This window comes from Gracilinanus agilis, chromosome 5 (genome assembly GCF_016433145.1).
Source record: "Gracilinanus agilis isolate LMUSP501 chromosome 5, AgileGrace, whole genome shotgun sequence".
Taxonomy (NCBI): Eukaryota; Metazoa; Chordata; class Mammalia; order Didelphimorphia; family Didelphidae; genus Gracilinanus; species Gracilinanus agilis.
This window is the reverse complement of record NC_058134.1, coordinates 196,936,915-196,948,211: the sequence shown is the minus strand read 5'-3', so window position 1 is coordinate 196,948,211 and position 11,297 is coordinate 196,936,915. Positions and strand designations below refer to the sequence as shown.

The window sequence follows — 11,297 nt, the reverse complement described above, 5'->3', positions numbered from 1 at the left end:
TTTGCATAGCTTTGGAGAACTGTCACCCACATCCCAGCAAAGGTAGCAGTTATAGCAATGGGCCCATCAAGGGCACAAGCCTGGCTACACATGTCAATGTGGGCAAGTCTAGCAGGCCTCACCATCACCCTAGGGATTTAGGGATCAAAGTTAAGACCAAAAGCCTAACATTACTGAAGCCAAGGCTGGGATTGATCAACATGTACTAAAGTCAGTTTACTTCATTCAAAATTGAATGAAAATTCAGTTGCTTCCCTTTATAAACAGAAAGGGTGGAAAAGGTAGCTCTTATTTATAGAGAGGAGACGGGTTTCTTCCCAAAAAGACAAAGTTAGACCAGAAATGCACTGAACGTGATGACTTTATTGATGGTACACAAGATAGGACTATGCTCCTCCCCCCACTACAGGGGTGCCTGGGGCAGGGATGTGAAGAGGGCATGGGATCCCCAGCACAGGGACATAGGTTATTATGGATGTGGGCTCCCCAGTGGTGGAACTACTCTTTTTTTGGCTGGGGATGAAGATCCATCATGGCTTTCCACTTTACTCCTTGGTGGCCATGTACTTCATGAGGTCTACTACACGGTGGCTGTAACCATACTCGTTGTCATACCTGGGAAAAGAGACCAAGGACAAGTGAGAGCTGGGCCTACTTCTGAAAGCTCCTACCCCTCTTTTCCTACACACCACAATATTTGCCCCTCACTACATCATCACATACCAAGAAATGAGCTTGACAAAATGGTCGTTGAGGGCAATGCCAGCGCCAGCATCGAAGGTAGAAGAGTGGGTGTCGCTGTTAAAGTCACAGGATACTACCTGGTCCTCTGTGTAGCCCAAGATGCCCTTTAAGTTCCCCTCTGCAGCTTGCTTCACCACCTTCTTAATATCGTCATATTTGGCCTAGAAAAGATGGAGGGGCTCAAATACCTGTTGCTACAAAGAATCCTCCAAATTGCCTTTGTTGTCTACTGCTGCACTTACAGCTTTCTCCAGGCGGCAGGTCAGATCCACCACAGACACATTGGGAGTAGGAACACGGAAGGCCATGCCTGTGAGCTTCCTATAGAGATAAGGATAGTTTGGTGTCATGATAAAAATGTCCATCCCCCCTCCCCCACCCCTATAACCTTTCCAGGGAAGAGGAAAAGAAATGGAAATTCTCTTACCCGTTCAGCTCAGGTATGACCTTGCCCACAGCCTTGGCGGCACCCGTGGAAGCAGGGATGATATTCTGGGCAGCCCCACGCCCATCCCGCCACAGCTTGCCAGAGGGGCCATCAACTGTCTTCTGGGTAGCAGTAATGGCATGGACTGTGGTCTGCGAGAAGAGGAGAGGTTTGGCCTTGGGTAGCACAAGGCACTCCCAAGCCCCTACAGTGGCCATTTGGTGACCCACTATTAGCTCTTACTGTAAGCACTGAGAAAGCTCTAAGCCCAGCTAAGAAATGGAAAAACAAAAGGTTCTATCCATACCATGAGTCCTTCCACAATGCCAAAGTTGTCATGAATGACCTTGGCCAAGGGGGCCAAGCAGTTGGTAGTGCAGGAGGCGTTACTGAGAAAGGAAAGAAGACAAATCAAGGGACAATATTCCAGCCTAGACATACTGTTCTTTGCCTGGTGTAATCAATGCGCTTTTCTCCTCCCTTCCCAAGCAATACCTGCCTCAGTCCCCTTTCTCATTGAGTTGCTATTCTGAAAAAGTTGCCAAGCTCTACTCACCTGACGATCTTGAGGGAATTGTCGTATTTCTCATGGTTCACCCCCATCACGAACATTGGGGCATCAGCAGAAGGGGCAGAGATAATGACTCGCTTGGCTCCACCCTTCAAGTGAGCCTTGGGCAAGAGAAAAGAGAAGGAAGTCACCACAGTGTGGTGGCCTCACCCTTCCTGGTATACAAGCTCCCATACAAATTTTCTAGGTAGACAACCATCCCAAGCTCCCAAAGGTCTGCACTCGGGGAAGGCCAGCCACTACTCACCCCGGCCTTTTCCATGGTGGTAAAGACGCCAGTGGATTCCACAACGTACTCGGCTCCAGCATCTCCCCATTTAATGTTAGCGGGATCCCGCCTGCCAGAAGACAAAGAGACTGCCTGTCTACCATGCCCTTTGCATCTTCCCAAAGCCCCAGCGTTCTCCCCCAGCCTGTCACTCACTCCTGGAAAATGGTAATGGGTTTTCCGTTGATCACCAGCTTTCCATTCTCTGCCTTTACAGTGCCCTTGAACTTGCCATGGGTGGAATCATACTGGAACATGTAAACCTAGACAGGTGACAACGGTAGTGAGTGGATGGGTGTGGGAAACTCACAGAAGTGACTCCTTTCATCACTCCCCGTGATGCTCAGGCCTAACTCCCCCAGCTCCTAAGCTATCATTTACCATGTAGGAGAGGTCAATGAAGGGGTCATTGATGGCCACAATTTCTATGTCTTTGCAGCTGAATGTTGCCCTGGTCACCAGGCGTCCAATACGGCCAAATCTGGCAAAAGGAGAAACGGGAAGCATTGAGAGGAAAAGAAAAAGAAAGGGAAGATTCTAAACCTATCTATCCAGAAAAAAGGGCTATTAAGCTAGCCTCAGGGCAAGTCCCACTCATACAAATTAGGGGGTAGCCAGGCTTAGAAATGAGAAGTGTGACCCCAGGTAATTACTTAGCCCCTACCACTCTTGGCTTGGAACCAACACACAGTATTGGTTCTAAGGAAGGGCTAAAAACTAAAAATAAAACCAGGGCAATTCGCCACCTCATAGGGCTCTAGAAATTATGGTGAAGGTATTGCCCTACCCTGGCAGATGAATGATCCTACCACCGGGTTGTCTTTTCTGTCTCAATAAAGTTGGGTCTAGTTTTATGCCTACAAAGGGATACCTAGGACATCCACTGACAAGCAGGCCTGGGCACAGACCAGAAGACAAAGGGTTCTTGCCGTCCACAGGGATACTGGACACAAACTCTGCCCCTTCCCCCCACCATCTCTTGACAATCTGATCTCATAATCTATACTCCAGGAAAATGTGCCCCCGGGGCTGTATAGCTCAGACACAACCACAAAGTATCTATCTTAATTATCTGCCAGGATCCCACCCCCCAGCGGGCTTCCTGGCATCAGCCCCCACAGGTAGAGGACTTTAGAATTAGAATCAGAGCTCAAAGGGCAGAATTAAAGGTTAGAAATTAACCCACCAAAGTGTAAAAACAGCTCCTCCCTCCCTCTAAAATACAGCAGGGGCAGTTTTGCAACATCTAAGGTCAGAGCTTCTCTGCCACCCAGAAGCCTAATTCGATTTGATTTTGCCACTTAATGATCACTGACTGGGAAGGGGCCTTTCTTCCCTTCCCCAATATTGGGGATTTCACAGTATCCTACACAAGAGAAGCAAGCTAGCTGCCCTGGCTTGCAGAAAGGTCAGGTAGTTATATTTAGCCCGAGGGTGGGGTAAAGGAGATCTGGTTTCTGGGGGCCAAAATTCAGAGAAGGGCAGGGTTCCTGGGGACCTCGGATACCTAATCTTCAGGATGACCTTTATAGGGCTGGCCTCGGAGGCAGGTTTAGCTCTGGGGCTGGGGCAAGCCAACACACGTGCTAGTGGACATACTGCCCCATTAATATAGTTTTGCAGTGGAAATTTTCATTTCTAGACATCCATGACTCAGCAGGAGGCTAGAGGTGCCACACCCACAAATCACACTGCGAATAAGGGGTTCACCTAGAGATCCTCAATCATATGGAAATGAGAATAGGGTAAAGCTGGAGGCTAAGGCACTAGGCTGAGGAGGCTCCTCTCGACTTTAAAAAATTATTTTAAAAATGAAATCGTAGGAGAATTCTATTATTTAGGGTCTCCTCCAGATCTGGAGTCCTATAATTTGGGGGAGATGAGGTAAGGTGAAGTGCATGTCTGGTTCCTGGATGCCAACTGAGAATGAGGCAGGAGGAGCAGAAGTGACCGGCTACCAGCCCAACCGAGGGGCCTTGGTGCCTTACCTGTCCCCGTTTCCTAATAGGAAACGGTTCTTCCCACCTTGGGGCAGCCACTAGGAGGGCGAGTCAAGGAAGGGGTGTGGAAGAGATGAGGATCCCTAACGGTTGCTCACTCATTTCCTTCCCTATTACAACATGGCTGCCCGAGTGACCCAAAGGAAAAGGCGCCCTCTCCCTGATGTGAGGTGTATTTGTCAGGGGGAAAGCAAGTGAGCAAGTGCTAATGAGGGGGGGAGGGCTGGAGCCCTTCCCCCTCACTCATTCCCCTCCCCCACGTGGCCAGAGAGGGCGGGAAAGGGCAGAAAAGAGATCCAGAGAACCCTCCCTGCGAAAAGATTTTGCACCCCGTAGCAACAGCTCGGGACAGCTGCACGAGCGCGCGTGGAGGGGGGGGTGCGGAGAAGGGGTGGGATGGAGGTGCCAGCACAAGGACACAAGGCACTACTGAGCTTAGGCAAAAGCCCTAGCAGAGCTTAAGCCTCTGACCTTGGAGTCTCCTTGGGAGGCTTGCACCTGCCCCGGGGTGGGTCTCGGGGAAACCACCCCATTGTCCCAGCTAAATTTCGTGCCCGCTTATCCGTCCCTGTCCCCCCCCTCCCTCTGGGATCCCACTCACCCGTTGACTCCGACCTTCACCATCTTGTCTAAAGGATGCGACTGCAGCAGAGGATTCTGGGGGGTAGAGGATGCATTTTAGACCCGAACCCATCTCCTCCCGACCCGACTCTCGCACACCCACCCCCAAGTTCCAACCCCGAAGCTCCCCTGCACATCCCTCAACCCCCAGCTAAGCCCTGCCTGTCTCCCTGGGTGTGCGTGGGGGAGGATCTACCCGGAACCGGGTAGCGGGGCTGCCCCCACCCCCATGGGGCGGCTCTTCCTCCTCTCTCGCGGATCGGCTCAAGCGCCACCATCCCCGCTCCCTCCTTTCCTTCCATCCATTCATGCATCCGAGGGATGCGCAGAGGAGGGAGGGAGGAAAGCAAGGAGGGAGGCCCCCCCACGCCCGGCCTCCATCCTTGCCCTTTGCGGCCTCACGTCCCTGTCCTTGTTCTCATCTCGCCCTCCCTCCTCCTTCCCCTCCCCCGGGTCCAGGCATCCCAGCTTGCGAGAAAAACGCCTCCTCTTCCTCTCTAACATGCACCTCGCTCTCCCCTAAAGGAGGGAAGGAAGCAAAGGGGTCCGAAGAGCCGCCTTGCATTCTGCCCCCCACTCCCTCCCACCCCCATTCCTATTTCTTGTGGAGCATTTACCTGGCAGCGAGCTTGGGTGTAGAGCTGAGAGCGCAAAGGGAGGAGCGAGGCTGCTTTTATAGAGGGCCCGGACGACTGCCCCGCCCCTTATACTGCGCAACACCAGTCCCTGGGCCGAGACGCGGAGGCTACGTGCAGCCCTAAAACTCCGAGCAGCTGCGGAGGCGCTCCCCCCTCCCCGCTCCTCTCCCTCTCCGCTACCCTGCTCCTACCCCTCCCCCATCTCCGCCTGCACGGGGAGCCACACTGGGCTGAGGGGGAGGGGCGGGGGAGAGGAAGGAGACCTGGGCAGCTACTGGGGCTGGGGAAGGTGTCGGCGTTTAGGGGGAGAGGGGCTCTATGGATCCGAGAAGGGGGTGGGCAGTGAAACTATGGGGGTGGGGGAAAGGCTGTGGAATTCTCTGCACGTAGTGAAAAGCCTGCTTGTATGGAAGTGGCATGAATTTGAGGCTGTAAATGCCAGAACTGGTCGTTGTAACTAGATCTCTGGCCACAAACTGGCCACACCGTCGCACGGGACGCTCGGGTTCTTGTCTCCAGATGCACAGGCGTCTCCCCAGCACGGAGTACTTTCCTTCTTCACCTCCACCTCTTGGCATTCCCCAAAGCGCCACCTTCTGTGCTTAGTCTTTCCTTGGACACCCAACGGCTACTGCCCTTCCCACCAAGGTTACCTTGTGTCTGTACACGTTTGCTTATATATTGTCTCCTTGAGTAAGTCAGTTCTTAGAAGGCAAGGCCAGTTTCCGTTTTGTGAAACACCCGAATTCAAATCCTACCACAGCCCTGTGACCTTGGGCATGTCGGTTAAGTTCTTCGGGCCTCAGTTTCCTCATCTGTAAAATGGGGCTAGCCATAACTGCCTCACTTGGTATGGTTATGGCAAGGGAATTTCTTTTTTCAAGTACCGGGGTTGTATAAAGAGATATTATTAAAGAAATCGGTGGGAAGCCAGAAGACTAAGGCTTGCTGCTTGATCGGATGAGATTAAGACGGATGAAGAGGGAGCAAGCCTTGGGGAGCGGGAGGAAGAGGGACGGGGAAATTACGGTAGCCACACGCACATGGTGCTGGAGAGGAGGATGGGTTTCGAAGGGGCTTGTGGGCTCTGGTAGTCACAACTGTGTGACCTTAGAAAGTGAGGCTTCTCCTCTGGAAAATGAGGGGTTCCCACGAAATGAGCTTGAAGGCTTTTTCCATTTCCAAGGCCTCTGAGACCAACACAGGACGCATGAGGGCCGTCCGTGGCCACACTATGTAAACCGCCTTCCATCTCCGCTTTCTTCGTTCTTTTCTCACTTGGAGGAGGGAAGGCTCTAGCCTGGGACTTCTCTACCTCTGGAGACCTGAAAAGGTACCTCTCCTCCAGTCTTTACGGTAGTGACGAAGTAACAGCTGAGGAAAAGGCAGGGGTGGGGCTCCCCAGCCCCCACTTCCCCCACGGTTCAGGCTGTCCGGCCAGATTTGTATCACAAAAGGCCTTTGGCCTCGGGCTTCGGCCTCGCGGGGACCAAACTGGGGGAGACGGGAGAGGTTCAGCCCAGCCCAAGGCCGCTTGAGACTCCTTCCTTCTAGAACAAAAAAAAGCAGCCTGGAGAAAGACTAGATAATTTCGGCAGATTAAACCCACCCCGGCCGGAATGATCCCAATCCTGGCTTTGCTACTTTACTGGGATCCTGCAGGAGGGGAGGGAGGAGGAGGAGAAAGAGGTGGGGGGCAGGGAGGAGATCTCCCTGCCCCCCTCCTCCCCCGCTGCTCGGGAGCGGGAGCATATCTCCCTGGTTACGGATGGGATGAGGAGGAAGGGCATAGGAAGGAGAATTGAGCTTCTGGTGAGCTGGGAGGTGTCCCCTCCGGGCTGAGAACACAGTGCCCCTTTCATACGGAGATGGGGTGTGAGGCGCCCCTGTGCTCTCTCGGTGCCGCGGTGGAGAGCCCGGCGATTGGGGTGGAAGCCCCCTTCTTCAGCGTAGGGGTCGCGATTGTGATCTGGGATTGGTTTCTGGATTGTAATGAGGGTTTCAGGCGCACCGACAGGGAGGGGCTAGGTGCTTCAGTAAAGAATGAAGGAGCTGGTCACCTCCCTTCCCATCTATGGGCGTGGGGGTGGGCATCGCCTTAAAATCTAGTGCCGAGATGATACCCTTTAAACTCTAAATTCTGATTCTAAACGTGAAGCCGTCTGGGAACGTGGCTAAAGGCACCCGGAGAATGGAATCCTCTTGTTGAACTGAGAGGATTAAGAAATGGTGGGACAAGAGCAGCAGGTTCGTGGGTGGGGGCTCCTTGCTGGCTCAGGGTAATCTGAGCTCAGCCCCCTGCCCCTCCTGAGGCTAAATTTAGCTCGAGATAACCTTTACTTTAAAGGTTAAGAAAGGGTGGTGGTGCTCCTCACTGATTCTGCCTGGCCCTCTCCTAAGACTGTCCCCATCTTCAGTAGCTCCTGGGCCTGGCGTCCTGTCTTCTTGCTTGGCAGTCAGCTCATGGACTTAATGAGGCATCAGACTGAGAAAGAAGGGGGTGGGCTGCCTCTGTGCCAAGAGCAAAGTGTCTGTTGCTTTTGCTCTTGTGGGAAAGTAGGAGAATCAAGCTCTGGGGAAGAGGGATACCTGAGTATTCCTGCATGCAGGCATGCAGCCTACCATGCAAGCAAAAAACCCCCAAAACAACAACAAAAAACAAACAAAAAACACCATGTGCTTGGAGATCTCTCCTCACTGGTGGTAATGCAGAGGACCCTCTGCTTCAGGATCATCCCACTCCCACTCCAGTCAGAGAAGGCAGCTCATAGCCAAGGGAGAACCAATATCTTGGTTCCATGTAACTCAGGCTACCTTCTCCCTGTTTACTGCTTCCTTCTCTCTCTCCTTTCTTCAGACATTCCTGTGCCCCACGCCTCCATCTTAAAATAACCTCCACACATTCAAGCTTCATCCTTTCCTGAAGATGTCCAGCCCCATGTCTTTCCTTCCTTTCCCAGCCAGAATCCTAGAAAAATATCTGTGCCCATTGCTTTTCCTTCTCTCTCCTCAGCCCTTTGAAATAGTTTCTCACTTTATCCTTCAAATTGTTCTCTCCAGATCTCAACTGGCCAAATCAGTTATTTCTCAGCCAGTCTTCTCTGACCTTACTGTTGCATTTGCCATTGTTATCTAGGGTGTCCTATCTGTTTTCCCAACCATTCTTAGCCAGTTCTCTCTGGGTCTGAATCCTCCCTTCCCGCCATCAAGGCTTTGTTCTGGGCTCTTTTCTGCCTTCCCCACCATCTCCCAGATCTCTTCAGCTTCCACTGGCTTAATCATCCCCTCTATGCAAATGATTCAATGATTAGCAGATTTGCAGATGTACCTGTCCAGTTCCTATGGCTCTCAGTCCCACCATACCAATCGCCTGCCTCTTGGCCATTTTCAAACTGATAGGCCCGCAGACACCTCAAATTCAGTGTCCAAAGCAAAACTCATCTTTCTTTTCATATCTTGCAAATTCTCTCCATTCTTCTAGTCTGCCAGGTTTGTAATCTCTTTGGTATCTCAGCTCCTCACCCCACGAATCCATCTGTTGCCAAAAAATCTTGCTGTCTTCCCATCTCACCCTTCTCATTGCAGTGGCCTCCCAGCCTCCAGTCCCTCTTAACTTCCATCCATTCTCTACACTGCTGCCAGTGATTTTAGAAAGTGTTTGTTTATGCCCAAATAAAATATAATTTCCTTGGGGTTGCTTTGAAGGCCCTCACCTTTTTTACCAGACTCTCCCTTCCCCCACTCTACAATGGGGCCAAAAGGTCCTTTCTGGATCCATGCTCTTATATTACAAAGCACTCCATTTCCTGTCTCTAGTGTCTGGAATGCATTTCCTTTTTAGCTCTGCTCAGAGAATAATGCTTTTCCTTTAAGGTAAAATGTGTGCAGCAAGATGGTATGGCAAATACAAGCCTAGGAGTCCCTGGAGTCTGGAAGATCTGAGTTCAAATTTGGCCTCAAACACTTTTACTAGCTATATAACCATTGGCCTGTTTTCTCACCTGCAAAATGAAATGGCAAGCTACTCCACTATCTCTGACAAGAAAACCCCCAATGGGATGTAGCAAAATGGGGACATTAATGCATTGCTGGTGGAGTTGTGAACTGATCCAACCATTCTGGATGGCAATTTGGAATCATGCTCAAAGAGCTCTAAGAGACTGCCTGCCCTTTGATCCAGCCATAGCATTGCTGGGTCTGTACCCCAAAGAGATCATAAACAGACTTGTACGAAAATATTTATAGCTGCGCTTTTTGTGGTGGCAAAAAACTGGAAAATGAGGGTATGTCCTTCAATTGGGGAATGGCTGAACAAACTGTGGTATATGCGGGTGATGGAATACTATTGTGCTAAAAGGAATAATAAACTGGAGGAGTTCCAGGCGAACTGGGAAGACCTCCAGGAACTGATGCAGAGCGAGAGGAGCAGAGCCAGAAGAACATTGTACACAGAGACTGATATACTGTGGTAAAATTGAATGTAATGGACTTCTGTACCAGTAGCAATGCAATGACCCAGGACAATTCTGAGGAACTTATGGTAAAGAACGCTACCCACATTCAGAGGAAGGACTACAGGAGAGGAAACAGAAGAAAAACAACTGCTTGAACACACGGGTTGATGCAGACATGGTTGGGGATATAGACCTGAAAGGACCACACCTATTTAACTATATATAATATGTAAATAAGTCTTAATGGATGACACATGTTAAAACCAGTGGAAATGCCTGGAGGGGAGGGGGGACAAAGGGGAAAGTAAAAACATGAATCATGTAACCATGGAAAATTTTTCTAAACAACAAAATATTAAAAAAAAAACAAACAAACCCCAATGGGGACATAGAGTCAGACACAACTAGACACATTTATGCAATTTTCTTTCATGGGAAGCCTTTTCTATTTAGTCCCAATTGCTAGGGTCATCCCTATCTTGACTTGTGTACGGACTTCCATTTGTACATCTAAAATAGCTGCCTGTTGTCTCCCCTGAAAAGACAGAAGCTCCCAGAGTAGGGATGGAGTTATTTTGCCTTTGTGTGCCGAGTGCCTCAGCGGGGCCTGACATATCATGGATGTGATACTCATTAGCAATGGGGTAATGTGCAAATGGCATGAAATGTAGCTCTGGAGTCAATCTCTAGTAACCAGAGGCCGTGAGCCATGAATTGAGGAGCTACATAGCAAACCCTGGGAGGGAAACAAAGGCAAAGAACTGCTCTAGAAACAAAAGACTCTCAGGTTCTGGGCATGAGCACTGTTGGATCCAGGCTGGCCATTCTCAGAGGTGTGAGCAGCTCCTATTGTCCCTGGTGGGGGGGCTGAAAGGAGGAAAACTGATCCACGGGAAGCAGGATGCTTATCTAGAGTCTGACAGTGATTTGTGCCCCGACCCCAGAGGCGCCCCCCCGCTCCCTCCCCAAGTCCTGTCTCCAACCATGGCTTCCAGAATCAAGCTGGGGCTAAAGTTTCTAAAAGGACAATTCCACAAATTGTGGTATGTGGTGGCAATGGCAGAGTATTCTGCTGTAAGGAACGATGAACTGCTTAGGCCTCTACGAGCGGACATGGAGTGAAATGAGCGGAACCAGGAGAGCGGTGTACCTAGTAACAGCAACATTGTGGGACAATCAAATGCCACAGACTTTGCTGCTACTAGCAATGCAACAATCCAGGATAATCCCGAGGGACTTGGGACAAAGAATGCTTTCCACGTGGAGAGAAAGAACTGTGGGAGGTAGAAATGCAGAAGGAAAACATATTTATCACCTGCTTTTATGGGTACTGGTTGTGGGGTTTTGGTTTTAAAAGACTGTTGTATTATAGAAACGAATAATATGGAAATAGGTTTTGAGTGATCACACAAGAATAACAGTGGAACTGCTTGTCAGCTCTGGGAGGAGGAAAAGAAGAGGAAGAGAGACAACACGATCATGTAACCATGGGGAAAAAACAATTTAAAAATTAAATAAAAATAATCATAAAAGAAGGATTCCTATTTAGACCAAGGAAGCTGGTTAAGGAAAAA

At 50.4% G+C, this 11,297-nt stretch overlaps 1 protein-coding gene across 1 annotated transcript; it reads right to left on the bottom strand.

Annotated features, from left to right (window-relative positions):
• Positions 1-343: 343 nt before the first annotated feature.
• Positions 344-5,282, bottom strand: GAPDH (glyceraldehyde-3-phosphate dehydrogenase). The gene is made up of 11 exons (XM_044679666.1): positions 5,249-5,282; positions 4,612-4,667; positions 2,392-2,491; positions 2,167-2,273; positions 1,990-2,080; positions 1,728-1,843; positions 1,479-1,560; positions 1,172-1,323; positions 987-1,065; positions 724-905; positions 344-615 (listed from the first exon to the last, which is right to left on the bottom strand). Exons 2-11 carry the CDS (start codon positions 4,632-4,634, stop codon positions 546-548), a joined length of 1,002 nt encoding a protein of 333 aa, XP_044535601.1. The 5' UTR covers positions 4,635-4,667; positions 5,249-5,282; the 3' UTR covers positions 344-545.
• Positions 5,283-11,297: the final 6,015 nt, after the last annotated feature.

What these genes read in the sequence shown, in the direction of transcription:
- GAPDH (XM_044679666.1), bottom strand. Translation starts at nt 4,634, where the DNA reads ATGGTGAAGGTCGGAGTCAACGG. An exon ending in GCATTGTGGAAGGACTCATG is followed by an intron (nt 1,324 to 1,478) that starts GTATGGATAGAA and finishes CTCTTCTCGCAG; the next exon opens with ACCACAGTCCATGCCATTAC. An exon ending in TTTGTCAAGCTCATTTCTTG is followed by an intron (nt 616 to 723) that starts GTATGTGATGAT and finishes CTCTTTTCCCAG; the next exon opens with GTATGACAACGAGTATGGTT.